Here is a 24999-nt window from a genome sequence, read left to right as displayed (position 1 = left end):
ATGTTTATGAAAATAGTTTCAGAAATTCCATAAAAATATGGATTATAATATCTTATTTATTTATTTATTTTATTGCAAGCATAGTGGCTGGCATAGGTTTCTTTCCAAATATTTTGGAGGAGATTAATAAAAAAATCATAGTAAATGTTTAAGATGCGATGATGTTTTTATCTCTGTTGAATCAGTGGTAGGTTTCAAAAATTTTTAGAACCTCTTCTGTAGGTGTGCCCTGCTTTGTGGGAGTGGCTTGCCAGCCATGTGACCGGGTGAGAGTGGCTTGCCAGCAATGTGACCAAGTGGGAGTGGCTTGGCAGTCATGTGACTGGGTGGGCATGGCCAATTTGTAAAATGTGGTGAAACTCAATTAACAACGATCTTGCTTAGCAACCAAAATGTTGGCTCAGGAACTCTGGCATTGAAGTGTGCAAGTCTTAAAGCTGTCAAGTTACAAGACCCTTGCACCCCTAACCCTTTAGGAAAAAAAAACCCAGGGGGGTTCAAACTTGACAGCTTTAAGACTTGTGGACTTCAACTCCCAGAATTCCTCCTCAAGTCATGTTGGCTCAGGAACTCTGGCATTGAAGCACGCAAGTCTTAAAGCTGTCAAGTTACAAGACCCTTGCACCCCTAACCCTTTAGGAAAAAAAAACCCCAGGGGTGTTCAAACTTGACAGCTTTAAGACTTGTGGACTTCAACTTCCAGAATTCCTCCTCAAGTCATGTTGGCTCAGGAACTCTGGCATTGAAGCACGCAAGTCTTAAAGCTGTCAAGTTACAAGACCCTTGCACCCCTAACCCTTTAGAAAAAAAAACCCAGGGGTGTTCAAATTTGACAGCTTTAAGACTTGTGGACTTCAACTCCCAGAATTCCTCCTCTCGCTCTTCATCTTGATGATGTGTGGACGGGTGGGGGGAGGGAGCTGGAACCGGTTCTAACCGGCACTGTAGATTGTGGAACCTCTTCTATAGAAGAGGTTAGAACTGGCAGGAACCCACCCCTGGGTTGAATGCCCAAATATTGTATATAGTTCTACATAAAATAATGACATATATTTGTGTTACCATTTAAATTGTATACAATCTAATGTTTATATATATTGATGAAAAAACACCATATTGTTTTATTGAACACAGCTGGGACTAGGAAAAATGCTTCTTATTTTACTATGACTGCATCTCCAACTGTTTATAATCATATATTAGGCAGGAAGATGTGTGAAATATGGCTCCTATTTGGCAAAATGCAGTTACTCCTTCCCGTTGATGTTTGTCTATTATTGAAATTGTTCATGGAGAAGATACTGCGCCTGATTTGGTGAAATTCTTTAATTTGCGAGGACTAGAGTGAAAAGCAATTTGGATTGCATATACAGTAAACTATATAGATTCATTGCCTAGATTTTCAGACAGTGGTCAATGACTTTTATTTCAAAAGTTAACTATCTTTTTACATAGATGAACTTTCATTCTCAAAATTATTCCAGAGTTAATCTTCCTTTTTTTTTCTTCTTTCTTCTTTTCTCATTTAGCAGATGCCTGATGATGACAAAGATATAAATAAGGAAGATGAAATAGAGTGCACCCCTCAAATAACTGCAGACAGAAGACGCAGCTTGTGGTATACAAGTCACTACACAACTGATGAGAGAAAAGTAAAGTCTAAAGGAATCAGTTAATCTAATTTGTACTCCTTTAGATCTTTTAGCAAGAACTGAGTGTGCAAGTGTTCACTTCTGGTCTGGAGACAATTGCTAAACTATCCAGTAGATCTCCAAGAGGCCAATTACAAGGTTTTACAATACTAATTTATTTTGTGATTATCACCAGTAACTTTAACCATATGTTTAACCATCATTGAGTAGTTACAGATAATCCTTGGCTTATAATCGTTTAACAATGGTTCAGAGCTACAACAGGCTGAGACAAAATGATTTATGAATGATCCTCAACATTCCCACAGTCAAGTTGTTACAATTTGAATGCTTGGCAACCAGTTCATATTTACAATGGTTGTGGGTTTTGCAGCCACTCAATCACAATTTGCAAAGTTTCCAGCCAGCTTCCAACAAAGAAAGCCAATTGTGGAATCCAGATCCACTTCCACAAACTCTAACCATGTGATTTGCTTCATGAACAGGATGATTCACTTAATGACTGTAATACAAATGGCCATAAAAACTAGTCCCTGGTAATGTGATGATTCACTTAATGACAGCATTGCTTAGCAACCAAAATTCTGGTCCCAATTGTGGTCGTAAATCAAGAATTACCTGTATGTTGCTGTTGTATACTATTCGGAATAAAAATACACTCTACCTTATATAATTTGGTATAGATTTTCAGCATGCAGTCATTTTGAAACATTTATTTTATTGTTATTACTACTATTGCATCACATGGCCTTCTGAACTAACAAATTATTTTTACTTTGCTTTTGCAGCTTTTGTCAATGACTCAGGATGAACACAAGCCATCCGATGTTAGTACATGGTTTCAAACTTGCAGTCAATTTGCACAATAAATTTCTTTCTGTTTCGGACAATTTTTTAATGTAGAGATTCAAGGATTTGGTTGAGTAGAAGTTGATCCAAATTAGCTATCAGACAGTCATCTTAGACATCTGACTTCCTGCTGTTGTCTCCTGCTTCTAGGATTCCTTTCCAATCATACAACCAAGTCAAACTGTCACAGTGCCTTTTGGTAGCAGTTTCTCTGGCCCAGGACTAACAAAATCATATCTGTCCAGCCAGCAATCACCTTGCTTTTCAATAACATTTCTAATACCAAAGAATATATATGTAGTCCTGATTTAGAGACTGCCCCATTTAGTGACTATTCACAGTTATGATGATGAAGAAAAAGTAAGTTTATTATCAATCTCACTTTTGCAATCTTTACAGGACTGCAAAGCAAAGCAAAGCTGAAGTAAGGTTTTACGCACAGTTGCAGTTTCACTTAGCAACTGCTTCATTTGACAACCAAGTTTCCAGTCCCAATTGTGGTCACTAAATAAGGACTATATGTATAATTTCTGCATAGACCACATAGACTTTTCACCTGTCTCTAAGCATGCACAGTGAATGGACATGGCTGGAAGGATCTGCTCTTGTCTGAGTATTAAAACTGAGAGCTATAAAACAGATCATAGTCAAGATAAAAGAGAATGTTTGTAGCTCAGGGTTGAAATGGGGGTTCCTTGGTTCTCTTTGAGCTTGGCTGTTTTCTTGCAGACATTTCTTTGGCTGTTTACTGTTAGCTTTTTTGACAGTTCTTCGATTGGGGTATTGTTTACTTCAGCAACAAACAAGAAGTAAATGATGCCCCAACCAAACTTGCCAAATAAGTTAACAGTAAACAGCCCAATTAAGGAACTATCAAGTCCACTCCCACCAATACTGACAGGACAAGTCACTAGAATACAAACTGAGGGCAAACTCTACTCCCTTTTAGCGCTGTTGATGTTACCTAGTTTGGGTAATGAAGTGTCTGCAAGAAAACAATCAAGCTCAGATAGCACCAAGGACCCCTCAGATCATGGCCATTTGAAGTCTTTCCTAAGAACATGTATTTCCTAATTTGCATTGCATTGGGACTGAGTCTTTTGCAAGAGTATTTACCAATTAAGCGTGTTAGGGCCTTTCATAATTAAACACCTCCATACATTAAAAAAAACCCTGATTGTCATCCTCTGCAATATATTTCAGTGTGTGTTGCATAAATAAAGAAAATATAAATAAAGAATATATATATATGTGTGTGTGTGTGTGTGTGTGTGTGTGTGTGTGTGTGTGTGTATACACACATATACACACACACAGACACACACACTTCAAAAGGAATATATATATTTCCAGCATCCTGTTTTCTTAAATTAGACAGATGAATATGAACTACAGGCAGGACATTATGGTAATAATGACCTGCATTTGGAACTATTGTGATTCTAGAAGTGATGCAGAAGGCCTAAAGAACGGCCTTGAAGGAAAGTGCCATTACAGAGGCGATATCAGATAAGTGTATCTTGTCCATTCCAAGAAACTAACTTGAGAAAATGCTTCAAATTTATCCTCCCCTAATTCACACCGTGTAAAGTTGTTCTAATAAAAGTAACTCTGGACCTTTATGACATTGGTTTCTTAGTCTGGTCTAGTTTCTAAATCTGATAGGTATACTATAACTGTTATTATATACCATGTAGGAAACACAGAAAAATATTTTATAGCTGTATACAAAATAGCCATTGACATTTTGTACAGTTCATGAGCAAAATTATTTGAAAATAGAATTCATCAAATTAAGTTGAATATACCTCTATATAAGTGTTCTTTAAGAAGCAATTGATTTAGGTATTAGATGTTTGTATGTGTACCAATAAGCAAGCATTATTTAATCTTCTGAATGTCTGAGTGTTCCTGTTTTGTATTTAATCTATATGGTTGAGAAAGAAAATGAAAGCAGCACTGAATTTATATCAAGGAAAGTAGTAGAAGTGATTGCTTTCACAAGTTGCCTGTTTTCAAAGGATTCCTCTGATCCTCATTCAACAGGTCCTGCTTGTGACCCTGAATGGTACACCGGTTGATTATCAAAACATACACCCTTTGCGCCCTATAGAAAATGGACCTGCTAGGACAGATCTATACTCAAGACCACAATACAAGTGGGATCCCTCAGCTAACGATCTAGGTAGTCATCAAAATGTGAGAGTAAATGGTTGTATGGTTTAATTGTTTAGATGTATATTCATCTACTTTTTTTCATTTTACGAAGGGAGGACAGGGTGCCATCCTATAAATTACCTATATCATCCATTTTGGCATCCCAATCCATACCTTCCTATGGTGTCTGCAATTAACTGGGTATGTTGGGGTGTGTATATTGCTGGAGAAGTTAGTATAATGATAATGTGTACTTTTAATCTTTAAGTGGATTGGCAGAATACTGCTTGCACAGCAAAAAAGTAGTGGACCTTTGTTTAATAGTGATCTAAATTTCCTAGATGGTTGGATTCTTTGGCTTTCCTTTTGTTCAACAACCTTACTTAGGCTACACAGATCTGATTATATATCCACAGCCCCTGTGTCATCATTGTGCAAGATATTTGTGCATTCCTGCCATATTCTGTCATTTTGTTTATAGCTTTCAATTATCAGATTACTTAAATTAGTTTATGAATCTATATCACATAAACATTATTTGCAATCCATACAGTTTTTCTTATTTCTCAGAAAAGAAAGAAGAGGAGGAAGAGGAAGAGGAAGGGGAGGAGGAGGAAGAAGAAGAAAATTCAGAAGAAGAAAAAAACTCCAAAGTTCATGCAATGGTCTCAGTTTTCCATTTTATCATGAAACAGAGTTATGTCTGTGCTTTGATCGCCATGATGGTAGGTTACATTGGTTCTTGATCCACCTTGAAATCAAGACAGTGCTGTGACCCAGGACAAGTTTTATGTGATGTTGTTTAAATTTGTTCTTTCTGATTTTTATCACTGCAAGTCTGCTTGAATTAATGAAAGAGAGTCTTTACATTACATTCTGATCTTGAAGCTTGAAATTTTTAAAGCACAGGATTGTGGACTTGAGCCTGGGATTATATATTGTATTTTATGTAGTTTACAATTGTTATTATACTCAGTTCCACTTAGTGCACAGGTAGTAAAGAATGCAGTTAAAAATTCCTTGATCCTGTTCTCTTCAGTTTTTGGAGCATTATCTTGCTGATTGATACAGGGGAGAGGCAGAGAGAGAGTGCTGATCTCATTTATATAGTTTCTTTCCACTGGATTGCAAAAAGTACGCAAATGCAACAAGATCATCCTTTCCAAACCATCCACTATATTTTGTTTTGGTGAGAATAAAGATATAAAGTTGAAGAAGGATTCAGATCAATTGGGACAAATTCAGAAAATTGGCAATTTAGGATAATCAACTAAATTAATGAATCAGTAAACTAAGCTCAGTCCTGAGAGACTGAAAGAGCTGAATTTGGGTAGTCGTCACTGTGGATTCCACAGTCCTGTTGCAATACCTGACATAATGTCACCTAGATAAAATTCAAAAACTGTTCTCTCTTGTTTCAGATTACAGGACAAGTTTCAGGAAGGGTGTTTCCTGAAACACACTGATTGTAGACCATTCTTAGCAGTCAGAGTGGCAGAATTAATGGCCTACAAATGTGGGTGGCTTCCATTCACTGGAAGTAATTCCATAGAGAGTGGAAGTCCATCTGTTTTGAAATCTTTAATTTATATTTCTGCGCTGGGCAAAGTTCTGAACTTATGGCCTAAAGTGCCCCTTCCAATTTTGTCATTCTAAAGTTCAAATACATTTAATGTTGAACTGATGAAATTATACAGTATTCATTTCTTTTTCTTTCCTTCAAGGCCTGGAGTATTACTTACCACAGTTGGTTAACATTTATATTATTGATATGGTCTTGCATACTTTGGATGCTTCGTGACCGAAGGAAATATGCAATGATAAGTTCACCTTTTATGGTGGTTTATGGAAACTTATTATTAACATTTCAATATATATGGAGTTTTGAGATGAGCAATAGTGAACTTCCTCAAGTTTCTGGATTTATAGAACGGAAAGACCCCCCTGAATTAGGATCAAAGGTAATAATTGCACACAAATCTATATGGTCAGAACATATTTTATAAAATTCATGCATTTATAACAGTAGTGAATAACCTCTAGATTTTTCAAAAGTACAACATGATAACTGTGATTAGTATCTGAAAATATATACCTAAAATATTTTTTATATTTTATTTTGACTGTAACAAATGTCTTTTGGTATTTAAGGATCAGCTTTAGGAACACAAGTTATTTGTGTCATTAATTATTATTTCTTGGATAAAAAAACTTTCTTCATAGATTCTAAAATAATTTATAGTTATTGTTGTTATTTCCCCTGCCTTGCACTAGGTAATTCTAGTCTTTTATTCTGTGCTGGACACTCCTTAATTAATAATTAAAGTTAAAATGAATTTAAAAAATATGACAAATGACTCAGATATTCTGTTGGATATGTCTGAAATGAATTTCTATCAAAGAACTAAATGTTTTAGAATCTAACTAGAATCTATCAATTTTATCATTAATTAGGTATTTTATAAAATGTCCTATCTAACCTTTGTGGCTATCATAAAAGATCATATTGCAAATAAAAAAGAAATAATCCTATACCTTAATAATATAGGAATGATTTCTGGATAATGTAAAGAGGATAAATTATATTCTATATTTAAACACAGTCCTTCCTTCTCTAGAAACAGGTGTATAAATTGAATATAATTCTAGACTATAATTCTGCCTACTATGTTTTTCAAATGTGCTTACTTTGTAGAAACGTTTGTTCCCTTGGGAGATTTTTGAAGCAAAAGTCAAGTAAAGCATTAAAATAGAAAAGGAAGCAACAAGGAGAAATCAAAGCCAGTCATAATAATTACCTCTATGAGGTAATTTCTCTTGGCAAAGAAAGAATTGCTTTATCCTTAAGAAACCAGGTGATTCTTTTAGGGAGTATTAGACAACCCATGACCTGCTGGGTCATTGTTTCATTTGCATCATAATTTCAGTCCTTTTCCCATGTGACAGCATTCACTGACTTGCCTTCTGGCCTTAGATTTGCAACTTCCTGCTCACTTCCCCACTGACTTTGCTTGTAGAAAGCTGTCAGGGAAGCACTGGAAATAACAATTATGTGACTGGCTGGCAATGGCAGAGTGGCAGCATGGTGACAATGAAGTGGCCATAGGTTTTCCAAATTTGAATCCCATGGGAGTAAGGGGTCCTGGAATTTGGACACATTCTATCATAGATCATTTGGGGTCCTTTTGTTGAAAAATTGTTGCCTAGTTGAAGACTACAGACAGACAGATATGACAGTTTTAGTAGTATATAGATTTGCCACCATCCCTGACTGTTACTTAAATCTACAAGATCCTGGATGTTAATTAAAAAGGAATGGATTGACATCTGTGCTTAATTTATTTATAAAGCAAATATTTCTATCCTGCAAAATTACTTTGGAAGAAATAGCCAGTTCATTTTTCTTTATATAAACATATTTATATCATTCATTTTCAAGGCATTTTGATGCTCTGCACATAAAATCTCCACGAAATCCAATTTAAAATCCAGTGGAATTTTAAAAAATTAATAATATTTTTTAAAATATAAATATTACTTTCTTCACTCCTACATGAAGCCACTGAGTGAGATCATTTGCTATCAGGGGTTGGGGTATTAGTATGCTGATGATGCACAACTTTATATCACCATACTGGTGATCCAAGTTATGCTTTTGCTGCCCTCTCAGAGTGCCAGGAGACTGTGGGGTCTGGATGGGGGCAGCAGGCTTCATCTGAACCCTGACAAGATAAAATGGCTTTGGGTACATGAAGCTTCAAGATCTGGAACTTCAGAGAGGAGGAGATGACGTCATGACGATACAACATGCGATCTTGGAGCTCCAAGATCGCAATCAATATCTCTGCCGCTGGATGGTCCTTTTGGACCTAAACCATCCCATAGAAATGGTGATAGAGGAGGGCACATCCTGCTGATCTCAGGGACACTGCAAAGTCCCTGATTGATCCAGGAGAAGCTCTTTTTTCCGGTGGCAGAGAAGCAGCCATTGAAGCTGCTGAAGTTGGGACAGCTCCAGAACGGAAGGAAAGCGGGGGAGAAAGTGTGTCGAATTGGTAAAAAAAAATTATTATTAGAGAAGAGCTCACCAAGAAACCCAAAAATTAAATTAAAATTGAAGAAAGAAGAGAGTAAGCGGAGAGATTAAGCTAGAATTAAACTTAGTGTGTTATCTTTTTTATTTTTTTATTTTTACGGATGGAATTTTTACAAATGTTTCTTACTTTTTAAATTGGATTGGTTAATTTTTTTTCTACTTTTTATTCTTTTTATATTCTATACTTATGGATTAAAAAAATTGTACAACACTTGATTGGATTGTTTTTCTTTTAAGAACTTTTCTCCTTAAATTTGGAAAACAAAGAGGGATCTAAAAGCAGAGGAAAAAGAAGTAACACTGTCACTTAGAAGCTGGAGGCTTAGAAACATTGTTTTTCTCTTTGAACATTTGACATATCTCAAGGCTTCTCAGTTTGTTTATTGAAAATGATAGTGGGAAAAACACAGGTTGTTTATACAGGTGCTCTTCTGGAGTACTATCAGTAGTTGAACTGGAGTGAAGGAAAAGCCTTGACTTGAAAGATTATAATGAACTTGCTTGAAATTTAACAAAAATGCCTTGGTTGTTATAGTGGCAGTGTTTATAAGTTGGAAGAATAGCGCAACATGAAAAAGAAACATTAACATTGCAAATGATTATGCTAGAAATTCAAAAAATATTAGTAACAACAGAGAATTATCTGGATTCCTTTCAGTTGGGTTTCAGGCCTGGTTACAGCACGGAAACTGCTGATCGATGATCTCTGGCGAGCCAGGGATAGAGGTCACTCCTCTATCCTAGTGCTTCTTGACCTCTCAGTGGCCTTCGATACCATCGACCATGGTATCCTTCTGCGACGGTTGCGAGAGGTGGGAGTGGGAGGCACCGTCCATCGGTGGTTCTCCTCCTACCTCTCGGACAGGTCGCAGTCGGTGTTGGTTGGAGGGCAGAGATCGACCCCTAGGCCCCTCAATTATGGGGTGCCGCAGCGTTCGGTCCTGTCCCCCCTCCTATTTAACATCTACATGAAGCCGCTGGGTGAGATCATACGCCGGCACGGGATTAAATACCACCAATACGTGGACGATACCCAATTGTATCTGTCCGCCCCGTGCCAACTCAGCAAAGCGGTAGAAGTGATGTGCCAGTGCCTGGAGGCTGTCAAGGTCTGGATGGGAATGAACAAGCTTGCACTCAAGCCCGACAAGACTGAGTGGCTATTGATGCTCCCTCCCAAGGATGGTCCAGCTATTCCATCTCTTAGCCTGTGGGGTGAAATTATACGCCCCTCAGAGAGGGTTCGCAATTTGGGAGTCCTCCTGGATCCGCAGCTGATGCTAGAACATCACTTGTCGGCTGTGACCAGGGGGGAGGGGCTTTGCCCAGGTTCACCTGGTGCACCAATTGCGACCCTATCTGGACCGGGAGGCCCTTCGGATGGTCACTTATGCCCTCGTCACCTCAAGACTGGATTATTGTAACATGCTCTACATGGGGCTTCCCCTGAAGAGTGTTTGAAGACTTCACTTAGTCCAGAATGCAGCCGTGCGAGCGATATTGGTGTACCTAGGTACACCCACGTTATATATATCCTCCGTGAGCTGCACTGGCTTCCCATTGGTCTCCGGACACGCTTCAAGGTGCTAGTCCTTACTTTTAAAGCCCTACATGGTATCAGACCTGGCTACCTGAGAGACTGCCTCCTGCCAGTTACCTCCCAGAGACCTATAAGATCGCACAGACTAGGCCTCAATGTCGGCTGGCAGCTACCCTTCCGGCCTTCCGCAAAGCGACCGCAAAGCTGTTCTGGCAGGCCTGGGGCTGTTGATTTATCCAGCCCCATCCTAAGTTATGAATGTTGTGGAATTTTTAATGTTTTTTTTGTATGTCCCCCCTTCCTTTTTTACCTGTAAGCTGCCCTGAGTCTCTCGAGAGTGGGCGGCATACAAACCAATTAAATAAAATTAAATAAATAAGAATATTGAAAAGAGAATGAAGAACACAGAACATAGAACAGGAAAAATAGATGGAAAAATTAAGGAATTTTGATGATGAAAGTTGAGGACAGAGTTCTAAAAATTGAAGAAAAAGATGAACAAAGAGATAAGAAAATTGTTGATATTGACAGTAAACTGAATGTGGTTGGAACTGGCAAGAGTGGAATGTGTGTGTGTGTGTGTGTGTGTGTGTGTGTGTGTGTGTGTGTATATATATATATATATATATATATATATATATATATATATATATATATATATATATATATATATATATATACACACCTTGTTATTAAATGTAAACAATTTGTATATAGAATATGGTATAAAGATGTAATGTTATTGGAAGATTTTAGGAGGATGTAATGAAATGCCATAATATAAATTTACTTTAAATTTAGAATATTTTATATAAGAGGGTGTAGTAACAGTTATGAATGTTTAATAATTATAATAATTGTTTATGTGTGTGTGTGTGTGTGTGTGTATGTGTATGTGTATGTGTATGTGTATGTGTGTATATATATATATATAATTGGATTGATGATATCTGAATTGGGGTAAATTGCAAGTGGGGACTATTTTGAGAAAGCACAAAGCTTTGTAACCAATCAACATACTGTATGTAACTGGAGGATGATTTTTATATATTGTATGTGTTTATGTCTGTTTGTTCTATGTTTGTTTAAAAATAAAATAATTTTTTAAAAATAAAATTTAAAAAATAATTTTTTTAAAAAAAGATCTGGAACTTCAACTAACTTAGTTCTGGATGGGATTGCACTACTCCAGATAGACCCTATCTATGACCTGGAGGTTCTCAAAGACCAGGTGGCAGTTGTGGCTAGGAGAGCCTTTGCACAGTTTTTTTTATATTGTGTGCCAGTTGTGGCCTTACTTGGATCGGGAGTCCCTGTGCTCACCCATTTCAGGTCCTGTGATCTGGACTGCTGCAGTGTGCGTTCTACATAGGGCTACCCTGGAACTGCATTCGGAAGTTTCAACTGATGCAGAGTACAGCAGTGTGGGCAATCCTTGGGATCCTTTGGGTGGCCCATTCTACACCACTGATTCAATAGCTGCACTGGCTGTTGGTTTGCTTCCATGTGCAATTCAAGGTATTGCTTATTACCTTTAAAGCATGGTGTAGCATGGCATGGGTTCAGGTTACTCGAGGAACCATCTCAGCACTGGGATTGGCCCACCCTACCCACCCCAGCCAAGGAGACAAATTGTAAATCCCATCAATCAAGGAACTGTGACTGGTGGGGTACAGGAGAAGGGCCCTCTCTGCTGTGGCTTTGGAAGATCTTACTCCCACCCTTCTGACTTCCCTGAAAGCCCTAAAGACTTGGCTCTGTCAGATGGCTTGGGGCCCCAATGGGAAGAATCACACTAGAGGTGATTTAGGAATTAATAGGCAATCCCACCCCCCCCCCTCTGCATTCTGCTCCATTCCATCCCATCTTTTAACAATATTTCTATTTTTGATTGTCATTTCCATTTTTATTGTTTTAGAAATATTTAACATTTATGATTTTAATGCTTGTAATGCTGCAAGCTGCCTAGGTTTGCTTCAAAACAAAATGCGGCAAATAAATTTAATACATAATACATAAATAAAATTGAGGAAGGAAAGCCAAAAAAGTCACATGTATTAAGATGAGCATTTAGCCAATCTCTAAATTTATAATTAGCTTAATTTATAATTTATTAATTTATAAACTAGGCTGCAAGCCAAAGCACAATAGGAGTAAGATAAGCCTCTTCAGTTCTAATGATCATTTAGGCCTCTCAAGTGTGTATTACAACATTTCCCAAACTTTTGGTCTTCCAGGTACATTAGCACCGGCTAACATATTTTCAACATTTGTAATCCAATATATATTTGGAAAGCAACAAGTTACGTAATTTACTGTGATATATATTCATGTATAGCTATGATGAAAACCCAGGGATACTCCTTGAGGACATTAATAATGTTTCTACAACATGACTTAATTCGGGGTCAAGATTGATTGCTGATATATGGAAGAAGTTTGGCAATATCATTTAGTTTATCTTAAGTATGCTATCACCATACTATGAATCATGGAAATTCAATAAGTTATTCAATAGTGTGTCTCCTCTTTGGTTTCAATTTCTGCTGACAGATACTTTTTGGACTTACTTTTTGGCTGCTGTTGAGACAACACCTCACTGAGCGGAAGTCTTTGCAATTAAATGAAACTATTTTGTCAGAGGTCAAAATTGGAGAGGAAGAGAGTGAAGAAAAAGGTGAATACACATTTCCAGTCAATTTAGAAGATGGTTTCGTGATATTGATGTGAATAGAGAAGTACACAATGAGCTAGGAGGTACTTCTCTTAGGATTCAACTAATGTATATAAGTACTTATAAATCTAATAAGGAAAAATTAAGAATTAACTAAATTAAGGATTAGTTTTACTCTGCTTCTGATTTTTTTCAATCAATATAAGTTTTTTATTAACTTGTCATTTAAAAAGGTGGCATTAAAGATGTGATATGAAGAATCTATGACTGTCCCTTTTCCTTATTTCACCTTTTCCTACTTAATTGTATATTCATGCATTTTTATATTGATTTTTATTTTTTTAATTAAATGTACTACATTATTGACTAATGTGATGTGTCTATATTTTACCATAAGACAGCATTGTGTATCAGCCAATGTGACCAGCGCAGATGAGCTTTTTATCATTAATTTTAACACTGTAAAATAATATAATTAATGACATTATTCTAATGTTACATTTTACATTTACAGATGATGAATCCCAAAAAGAAGAAGAATCCTCCAAAGAGGATTCTTTGAAAGAGGAAGAAGAAGGAGGGGAATTAGAGGAGAAGAAGGAAGAGGAGGAGGAGGAGGAGGTGGAAGAAGAGGAAGAGGAGGAAGAAGATGATGTAATGAAAGTTCTAGGGAACATGGTGATGGCGATGTTTGTCAAATACTGGATTTATGTCTGCGGTGGAATGTTCTTCTTTGTCAGCTTTGAAGGAAAAATTGTCATGTACAAAATCATCTATATGATGCTCTTCTTGTTTTGTGTAGTTCTTTATCAGGTAAGTAATAAAAATCCTAGTTTTTTAAGAACATTGCCATGCTGTTTCTTTCTCTTTTTTATTTTTTATTAAGTATGTTTTTTTACAAAGCATAAGGAGTCATTAAATTAAAAATGACTTGACCAACAAAATTAATCAATCTTGTAATCATATATAAAACTATAAAAAAATAAAACAAGTGTGAGTCAAATCAAAATCAAGATAAGTTTTTTGACAGAGTGAGAAAAGGGGAGAACAGAAAGTGAACAAGACTACTAATAACAATTAATTTCAGCTTAATGCAGCTTGGCATTTAAATGTATCAAACAATGTTAGAAGAATTTCTGAAGTGGTGGTCACTGAATTATTAAAAATGACTGCAAATGGTGAGAGACTTAATTTCTTATTTGCTAGGTTCACTATGAATGGTGGCGACGAATTCTGAAATACTTTTGGATGTCAGTTGTGGTTTACACTATGTTAGTGCTTGTTTTCATTTACACATATCAGTTTAAAGCATTCCCTAACTTGTGGAAAAACATGACAAACATGAATGATGATCAGTAAGTATTATTTATTATTCCATTTTTAAAATGCAGTTTATTTGGATGATGAATTATGAAACATTAATATTACTCTAGATACCTGATGTTTTATAAGTGACCAGACTTAGGAATTACCTTTCTTTAGAAGAAACAAATATTCAGCTTCTCTTTTAAAAATCAGTCCGCATACATTGTCCTATCTATTCAACTTTTAAACAAAACTTTTATTTTTTCATGTATGTTCAATTTTAACTCAATCCCTTCAGAAATCAAATATGAGACCTTAGGGAGGCCAATCGTTGAAGAAGTTGTTTTAATTCTAGAAAGCATTCCAAGCTAAATTAAATAAATTAATTGTGCATGGTTTGTGCACCATATGCATAATTTTCAAGGGTCAAAGCTTCTGACTTAGCAAGTATTTTTGTTAGTTCAAACATATGGCATGCTCTTTATGCTTTCATCAAAATAATAAAAGCATCATTATACACTTATGCCACAAGATCTACCCTTAAATTTGATGTCACAGTATAAATTTAAAATCAGAAAGATTTGTGCTATAATAATGTGATACTGCTTTTAACATTCTCGCCCTTAACTTTCTCTTCAGATGTTGCTGAAATCACACATTAAAAATAATCTATTGCAGTATTAGTAATCCTTGGTTTATGTCCCTTTGTTTAATGATGATTCCAAGTTATAACAGTACTAAAAAAAGTGACTATCCTTAAAGTTATGACCATCACACACAAACATCCATGCCCCACAGTCATATGGCCATAATTTGGGGTCTTGACACCTGGCTTACATTCATGATGGTTGCAGTGTCTTTTAGTCAATTTGCTGCTTTCTCAGCCATCTTCTGATAAACAAAGTCAATGGGGGAAGCCATATTCACTTAATGACCAGATGATTCACTTAAAAACTGCCTGATTCACTCAACACCATGGTAAAACTGGTTGTAAATTAAGGTCTTATCATATGATGACTCACTTAGCAATGAAAATGCAGGCCCAATTGTGTCTGTAAGTTGATGCCTATCTGTATAACTTTGATCAGATTTCATGCTTTTACTTCTGCAGTTCACCATTCTTCCATATATCTCATTCTGTTGGGTGAAAAAAATTATCACCATAGTTTTTTGAAAAACACAAAGATTTTTCCACTAATTTCTGTTTTGGGACCAGAGATCACAGGATTTTTTTAAAAAACAAAGCTGTTTAGTGAAAGAATGTTTTTCAGCCAGCCTTTGTTCACTTGTAAGTAAATTTTGATATAGTCACAAAAGAAAAAGGTGAAACAAGAAATGTATCAGTCTTTTAAACTAAAAGACCAGAACTAATTCCAAAGTTTTACAGTGTTGCTAGATTCAAAGAGTTCTGCTGAGGTTGTATCTGCAGTGAACGTATCATTCAACTTGACATATTAGATTAGCAGAATGCACAAGCTTATGAGTTTGAAACAATATAGAACCATCTTTTTATTTTTATTTTATGAATATTTTATGAATCTAATATTTTTAGGTCTATTATTTCAGTTATGTTCATTTGTTTCTGTTTTTTACATTTTACTTTGTTTTATAATTCTGAATTCATTTTTTTTTCACATTGTAAACACCAAGGTAAAATCTTGGTGCTGTACCAGGTCAATATTGGGTAATGTTCTGCCATGGAATACAGCTAAATTTAGATTTTTGGGTTAAGTAATTGATAAAGAAAAAGAAAATTCATAATTATTTTTAGAAACATTTCTTGCAAGTCTTTTCTGGATCCATCTCTGGGTCCCATCGGGATAGCTATTAATATTTTGTTGTTTTTTATAATTTTCAAAACTGCTTACTGTTTGTAAAAATAAAAATGTTTTAACTTTTCCTTGTGATTTCTGACAAGTCTAAAAAATTGTGAAGGTTATTTATGAGTTATGAAATATAGCTGTAACTTGAATTATTTTATGTTTCAGGCTAAAGGATCTTGGCTTAGAACAGTATTCTACAGCAGAATTATTCACCCGCATTTTTATCCCAACCTCCTTTCTATTGGTATGCATATTGCACTTGCATTACTTCCATGACCGATTCCTCCAACTCACAGATTTAAAAGCCATAGTCAGAAAACAAGACAATGCCATTTACAGGTAAACAAAACAGAAAATTTCCCTTCATTTTATTGCCCCCGAAGTTTGAATTGGTTAAGTCATCTCTATCATCTTATAATCAAGTAACTCTGGATTTTGAAGAAAAAGAGTATAATTAGAGAAAGATGGCCTGTTCTCTATGACTGAATAATAAATACCACTTAGAAATCTCATGATCTATAAACCTTCACTGCAACCACAAAAATGCTATTTTGGTCTGAATTCTTTATATGTGGTTTTCCCAGCACCAGACAGAATTTAATGAGATTTATTCCCTACCAAATATATTCAGTGTTGCTGCATTACTTATAATTTGAGAAGGAACTGTAGGAACTCAGTTGTATATATTGATCATTAACATTCTTTTAACATTGAATCAAAGAGTTGGGGGGGGGGCAGATCTTTTAGCTATCTTATATCATCCTGGTCAAATGGTTGTTCAATCTATTTTTGAAAACTGTCAATGAATTAACATTTTATTATTTTAGTTAAATATTTTATCTTAACAGGTTTTACAGAAATAAAATTAAAAATGCAAATGCAAAAGGCAAAAAAAATGCAGCTTCTTCCCTACAGTCAAAATATATTGTGTTGATGCTTATTATGGTTCTCCTACAGAGAGAAGAAAATGTCAACTCAAAATAAGATTCAAATTTGGAAACCTTTGTGAAACTAAACTATCAGGGATAATGATACTGTGTAAAAAAAGGAGTCACTGCTGTATTCTTATCTGAATCTATGTAGGAATGCCCTTTAAGGACAAAAGCCAACTTAGAAAATTAAAAAATAGCTGCTTTCATAGAAGTGAAATAAAGGCAGAATAATATATTGTTCAAATTTCTACCCCAAAGAATTAAGAAAAACTTAGGAAAGGATTGATGAGTCTATATGCCTTTCCATACTCAAAATGATGTAATTTATAAGAGACCACTATGTTTTGGGAATTAAAAGCACAAACAAAAGTGTATATGAAAAATTAGCAAATATGGATCAATTAAATTATTTGAATCTCCAGTCTCTTATACAGGTGTGTCTACAAGTAGATTTTAAGTGTCAATGCATCATAATATAAACTCTACCCTTTAAAGTACTTGGAAATGACATGGTAATGCAAGAAAAAAAGGATATACCTCTCAGCACAACATCATGATGAATACATAATTTTGATGTCAGTGTAGTTGGGGAGAGACAGGTGGTATGGTGTGTGTTCTTCACAAATGGTGTAGGAAGTTATTTGAAATTTTAAACATTCAAATGTGAAAAAATTGAAACTGGTCACCCAAGAAAATAGCTTTGAGTGCTTAACTTTTCAAATGAGTAATCACTCTGTTTTGCAACTGTATTTGTTGAACTGAATTGAGGAAGCTGCCTCTTCTGATAAGCTTTTCATCTTTAGTTACAAATAGCTGAAAGTATAATTGAATTCTCTCTCTGTGGGGAATATCTATAACAGTGGTGGGTTGCTCTTACCGTTGCTACAGGTACCCTGATAGCGGTCTGTCCATGCATGAGCTTGATGTGCGCTGTGCACGTGCGTGACGTGTGCTGTTCACACATGTGCAATCCACTGCCCCTGCAACACAGTTGCTTGTTGGGGTGCACGCAGGGATCACACTCTGTGCGTGCATGCACAGTGTGCCTTTTGGCATAAAAACAGCCTATAGAGCGCAGGCAGGTGGGTGGGCCAAACAAGCCACCATACCAGTATGTTCTCAGCTGCTCCCAGCCACTACCGGTACGACCGGACCGGACCCACAGTAACCCACCACTGATCTATAACTATTGTTAAACAGATATAAATGCTATATAGATATAGATATAGATATATAAATGTACATATTTATCACATTGGGCAACTTAAGGTGGCAACCATGCCTAATACTCCTTTATCCTCCTATTTCTCCATAACAACAAACCTCTGAGGTGATTTGGGCTGATAGATTACTGGCCTAAAGTCACCCAGCTGGCTTCCATGCCTAAAGTAGGACTAGAACTCACCGTTTCCTGGTTTCTAACCCAACACTTTAACCATCACACCATACTGGCTCTAGTATATGTATAATTGTGTATGTACGTATATTATTTCATTTTATTTACTAACTTCCACATTTAATAATGGGACCAGAAAAATGAGGGCACAAAATGGAACAATTCATCTACTTTCCTCCTTCTCGTTCCTGGTAGTGTATACAAAGTCATCGGCAAATAGAAGTGTACATGTTCTTCTTTCTGCAGGGAATGCTGTGATGTTTTTTCACTATGCATACTACACCATTGCAGCTTTTTTTCCTTGTGTGCTTCCTGAGAAAAATATCTATCTTTAATCCTGTTTAACAGTATTCTTCTTTTCTCTTTCTCTAATTTTTCTGCTGCCACCTTATGCATTCTCACACTTTCATCTGTTACCAAAGCCATGCCAAAGTCAATGGTCGTGTTTATCTTATAATAAATAGGTGGGTATTTTAATTATTTCTTTTTTTACCTAAAAGTATAGTGTGTGTTTAGTTGTACATTCAATATTTAAAATAAAAACAATAAGGCTATTCATGATACTCAGAGAACATAATGCTAATCAAATAACACAACTTCCCAGTACTACAATTTGTTTGTTAATGCAGTGCAATCTTAATAGTCTACTTTTAAAAGCTAAAAATATTGGTTCATTTTAAAGCTGAACAGAATTCAGTAAATGTTCAGCCTCTTTAAATTAATTAGACATAAAGGTTTACTCTGAAAACATGCTGGTACCAATATACTGCATGTACATACATTTGTATATGCAAATTAGTTAGGTTTTAATATTTAAATCAACTACATTCTAAGTGTTTGGAGTTCAGATATTTGGGCTTCAGTGTATGTTTATGATATTCCCCTTGCTTTAATTGAAGATAATTTTTTTAAAAAAAAGAGAACTTGCAATTGATACATTCAGTTTTATTTTATTTTCTGCTGGATGTTAAGTCATTGGTTTATCAAGTAAATAGTAAGTTGGGATATATAAAGTAGCAAAGGAAACATGAAGATACTAACATATTAAAATAATTTTTAAAAATAGATTCCACAGAAGGGATACGTATCTACAAGCTGTGATAAAAAAAAAAAATCAAGATTGTGGCCCAGTGCACACCCAATGCACACAGGATAACAGAATAAGAGAAACTAAGGGACCTTGGAGGTCTTCCAGTTCAAATTCCTGCTCAAGCAGGAATCCCTATAACATTTCAGACAAATGGTTGTCCCATCTCGTCTCAAAAGCCTCCAATGTTGGAGCACCCACAACTTCTGGAGTCAAGTAATTTCACCGATTAATTATTCTAATACACAAAAAAGCAGAAGTTGGTAGTCACTCTGTTGTGACTACCAATTTAAAGCTTTTGATACATCTATTCCAGAATATAGAAAGATGAAAGCTATATTATGAATGCCTTATTATTTACCATGTTACATAACCATAGTGTGACTTTAATGGTAGATTATGCAAGTATATAAAGGTTAGTAAGTAGAAAAAAGTTGAAGTGAAGTAAGTAATCCCATGTATTCTAAAAAGCTACAATTGAGAGCATCTAGAAGGTAACACAAGAATGTATCCAGGAACAGCTGAGGTGGCAGAATGGCTGAGCCAATGCCAAATGATCAGTTATTGGGTTCTTGGTGTTCTCCGGGTTTTATTATTTTCCTGCAGATGTTTTGTTATCAAGCTAGATAGCATTATTGGTGCATATGAGAGTCAGGTTTGGTGGAGTGTCTTGCCCGACCAAGGAAATTATTGACATTCTAGCTCAGGGAATGTCAAACTCAAGGCTTAAATCTGGCCTGCAGGGCCAGCCTGGAAATAGTAAATGACTGGCCCACGGTGCCTCTGGCAGCCAAAATGGGGCATGAGGAGACCGTGCATGGTTCCCCACGCCCCATTTTGGCCATCAGGGTACTGCAGGAGGCATCTGCCCTGTCTCCCCCCCCCCTGAGCTGGCCACAGAGAACTACAATGCTGGTCCAACCCTTGAAGAAATCCAGTTTAACACCCTTGTTCCAGATCAAGCCAAATCCAAAACTCTTAGGAAAATAGCAATAGCAGTAGACTTATATACAGCTTCATAGGCCTTTCAGGCCTCTCTAAGCGGTTTACAGAGAGTCAGCATATTGCCCCCAACAATCTGGGTCCTCATTTTACCCACCTCGGAAGGATGGAAGGCTGAGTCAACCCTGAGCCGGTGAGATTTGAACCACTGACCTGCTGATCTAGCAGTAGCCTGCAGTGCTGCATTTAACCACTGTGCCACCTTGGCTCCTGAATATTGGGTATTCATACAAATCAGTCATTCACAGACACATAAAGATAAATCTCATCTAATATCATTTAAAAGATGCAACCAAAAGTGAAGGCATGAAACAAATAGCTCATAGCATATCCTCCCTGGCCAGCAACACTCAAATAGGCAGAAAACAGCACCAGATAATGACCAAGGAAGAAACAATATGCTAATCAAGCAACCCTCAAGGAATAAACCACACTTCAATCAAGACTGACAAGGCAAGCCAACATATATAAATAGCTAGCAAACTTCCCTCCATCATACACTTTCAATGTTGCTTAACCTGGTAATGTCTGTAGGAAAATAACTAAGCTCAGAGAATACTAAATGCCTACAGTTCAATGATGAGCTATCTATGTATTTATCTATCTATTCTCTATTATCAGCTATTATTGTAATACTGTTCTGCTCTTTTTAAAGTCTTGATAGCTTCAGTTTCCATCTGTTGCAGTGACTGTTCATCAGGGACTAGGCTCAAATCTTTATTCCTGAATAGATTTGATACTCTTCAGTGCCTCCCTGTAATTGAACATTTCTCTTTCTGTTTTTTGCTTCTGTATCATAATTTTCTGTATGTGCATTCTGAGGGGTTCTGCACAACATAATATTGAATATGGGTGGCTGGCTGCTGTAACTCTAAAGTTGGCAATGATGACTGTAGCTTCTTACTAATGACTGTTCTGTTTGGACCTTTACTGATGCACTCTTATGGCTGGCTTATTTTGATACCTGTTTATATTCAATGTGATTGAGGCTGTGCATCTTCAATAATATATTACAATCTGGCTGGATTCTAGTGGAAAATATGGCTAAGAAATAGAGAAGTGGAAGAGGAATATTCATGGTCTGGTTCAGTTCCGATGCATCTTAAATAGCATCTTGATGCATCTTGCTTATGTTGGATCCTTTTGGTTTTCGCATTCTTTGTTCGCTTATTGCATCATGCTAGGAACTGCTAGCCATTAAAAAAACCATATTTTTTTCATGATAATCTTGGTTTATATTCCAGGATTCAGGAATAAGTGATGGGCAATGTAATTTTATTGCTTATGGCAGAAAAGAAATATAAACCTAGAGGGAAAAAATGTTTGTAAAATGTTTATTTTCATAAATTATTTTTATTCTTGTTCAAATGGTGCATGTTATATTTAAAGTATAGCTAACTTGGACTAACAAGTTGACTTGTTGACTTGACTTACAACCATTCATTTAGTGATAGTCTGGTTACAACAGCACTGAAAAAAGTGACATGACAGTTTTTCCACACTTATGACTGTTGCAGCATCCCCATGGTTACTTGATCAAAATTTAGACTCTTAGCAACTGATTCATATTTGTGACCTTCTGACAAGCAAAGTAAATGGGGAAACCAAATTCACTTAACTGTAAATTTGGTTTCCCCATTTACTTTGCTTGTCAGTAAAGACTCGTGGTTGTAAGTTGAGGACTACGTGTACTACAAAACTGCAGTAAGTCAAACTTACCCTAGGAATGGAGAGCACTTTTAGGACTGTTCATACACATCTGAATGTTATCTTGATTTGTAAAAGTTGCCTCTTGGTCATCTGTAATCTCTTTCTTTCCCCTTTTTTTCTTTTTGCTCTTTGAAAAATTTACTGATGTGCACAATAAAACTTCTAAGATACTTTTTCTTATATAATTTTTTGAAAAAACTTGCAGTTGCTGTTTTCTTCTTCACTTATGATCAGCAGGATTTTTTAAAAACAATATTCCCAAATTAAGGCAAAGTATTTCTTTGCAGTGTTTCCCACTTTATACTGAATATTGTTCACTAGCATGCTGATATTTAGTTCATAATTTGTCTTGATTTATTTTTTAGAAATAAATAAATAAAAATCTTCCAGTTCGTGCATTTAATGAATTATTTAGGCATGTTCACAGATGTTTGAATTGTAAAGAACTTGAAAGTTGATTTTTTGTAAAGTTTTCCTCTTCTCCACCATGACACACCAGCATTAAAAGAAAAGAGAACTAATAGATGAGTATGGGGGAATCATGAAACAGATCCCCAGACTGGATCTGTTCAATTATGAAAATTAACTTGGATATGCCTAGTCCATGCTAAAGTAAAATTTGTGGGATTCACTAACATATGTGAAAGGAAGTAAAGTTTTCACTACTGTAGGTGGTGAGCAAGCTGTATAAATAGTCCTATATATTGGTAGAATCATCTGAATAGAAATAAGTTGGGCCCTAAATATTAGTCTTTTTCTTTGTAATTATAAAATGTATTTATCAATCCAAGAGAAAGGTATTTATGTTTAAAGTTCACTTACGTCTCTGAGCCATAAAAGTGGATTAACATATTTTGAAAACTATAATTCCATTGCAAATTTGACACTCTTTATGTTTCAGTAACTTTTCAGAAATTATTTTCCCAATCTTGTTATTTTTATTTTCATTCTGAATTCATGAGCAATGATGCAGTAGTACTAATAAATCACATTTTAATGGACCAATTGGGGGAGTAGGTGTCCATTAAATAATTAACTTTATGGCAGTAGCTATCTGTGTAATTTTTATATATTACTGGTACATCATTTCAATCAATTGCTGTCATATCAAATGATAACACAAATGATGTACATCGTACATATATTTAATCAATCATATCAGAAAGTCTTTGCTTCAATACTCCTAATTAAGTTTCACACTGTCTTCCTATAGCAGCTCACCAGTTAGAAAGACATATTAAGACATTTTTATACTGACAAAAGTGTATCTTTCAGTTAAATGCATGGTTTTAAAAATGAAAAATTGGCAAAGAAAGCTATCTAACCTAGACAAGCATATGCGACATAGAGTCTGGAGGTGGAAATCAGGCAGATAGATGAAGCCTATGGCTCATAGATAAGGAGTTTGTTCCTACTCATAAAGTAAGAGCAGCCAAATTCTGAGACAGGCAAGAGAAGAAACAATTGGTTTGTAAAGGATTGATTGTTAACTGAGTTACAACAGAAAAGATAAATTCTTCAAAAGCATAATTCTGCCTCAATACTATCTCCTGTATTGCTTGTTCATTGTCTTTATACGGGAATGCCATCAGCTGTGGTGAGCAGATATGACATTGAAAAAAAGATACTGTTTTTTAAATTAAGTTTAAACATCAACCACTAGGTACACTGACTTTAAGACTTTTAGGATTTCAAAATTTGGGGCTTTGGGAGGAGGATTGGTAGCTATCATTAGGCTCAGAGTACAAACTGATGTGAAATTCAGTGGTTAGTGCTACTGTTTTACTTTGAACTCATCCAAATCAATATTGACAATATAGCTATGATTTAAAATGAGCATCATAAAGACTGATGTTATGAATTAATAATAGCTGAGTTGTGTAAGACATACTGGATCAGTACCAAAGCCTTAGAACAGGGTGTCAAACTCAAGGCCCGCAGGGTGGATCCAGCCTGTGAGATACTTAGATCTGGCCTGCGAGGCCACCCTGAAAACAGTGAAAGACTGGCACGCAGTGCCTCTGCCAGCCATTTTTGCTGGCATACCTCTTAAAATAAGACTTTTAATTCATCACTTTATGGCTATGATTCTTCATACATAGAAAGAAATAACAATGAAGTTGGTTAATTTATTTCAGTATAATATGATCGTCAAAATATAACCTTCAGGGATCTTAACAGTATCAATAGTGGGGGATGGGGGGAGAAAGCCAACCAAGTTAGTGACTGAGGATCCTTTGTAAAATTTTGTTCTAGTTCATAATTATTTGATTCTTGTTTTTTTATAACACCTTAAATAACTACAACAGATGGCCCATTTTTATCACCAAAACATCCCTGTAGAGCAGTGGTTCCCAAACTTGGCAACTTTAAGACTTGTGGACTTCAACTCCCAGAATTCTCCAGAGCTGGCTGGAGAATTCTGGGAGTTGAAGTCCACAAGTCTTAAAGTTGCCAAGTTTGGGAACCACTGCTGTAGAGTATCCATTCCCTCTGGATACTCATTTAGATAATATTTTGAGACAAAAAACATTGTTTGTTTGTTTGTTTCTTCATTTGCCATCCAATAATAGATTGACTTTCAATATCTCCATTCCTATCAATTACATATAAGCTCCCAGGATTTAGCACTGTTTTCATTGAAAACCGTTTTGAGAATTTGTGATGGCCAGCAATTTATCCCTGCACATCTATTAATATGTTAGCCAGTTATTTGCCTGAGTCTGCATGCGCAATAATGTAATGACATATTTATTTCTTTGATGCAATCCAGTCC

The 24999-nt window shown here is 35.8% G+C and overlaps 1 protein-coding gene across 1 annotated transcript in view; it reads left to right on the top strand.

Annotated features, from left to right (window-relative positions):
* The window catches only part of PIEZO2 (piezo type mechanosensitive ion channel component 2), a 217105-nt gene that overhangs the window by 131870 nt on the left and 60236 nt on the right, over positions 1-24999 (top strand). The window contains exons 9-17 of the mRNA XM_087707301.1: positions 1530-1652; positions 2441-2479; positions 4548-4686; positions 5229-5383; positions 6383-6619; positions 12848-12971; positions 13483-13781; positions 14175-14323; positions 16262-16435. Coding sequence (XP_087563427.1) covers positions 1530-1652; positions 2441-2479; positions 4548-4686; positions 5229-5383; positions 6383-6619; positions 12848-12971; positions 13483-13781; positions 14175-14323; positions 16262-16435 — 1439 coding nt within the window. The remainder of the gene's footprint in view (positions 1-1529; positions 1653-2440; positions 2480-4547; positions 4687-5228; positions 5384-6382; positions 6620-12847; positions 12972-13482; positions 13782-14174; positions 14324-16261; positions 16436-24999) is intronic.

The sequence above is a fragment of the Thamnophis sirtalis genome, unplaced genomic scaffold, assembly GCF_051295495.1.
Source record: "Thamnophis sirtalis isolate CommonGarterSnake01/CBP01778 unplaced genomic scaffold, rThaSir2_p1.2 scaffold_2, whole genome shotgun sequence".
In the NCBI taxonomy this organism is placed as follows: domain Eukaryota; kingdom Metazoa; phylum Chordata; class Lepidosauria; order Squamata; family Natricidae; genus Thamnophis; species Thamnophis sirtalis.
The sequence above is the reverse complement of the archived record's forward strand: the minus strand, read 5'-3'. Positions and strand labels throughout refer to the sequence as shown.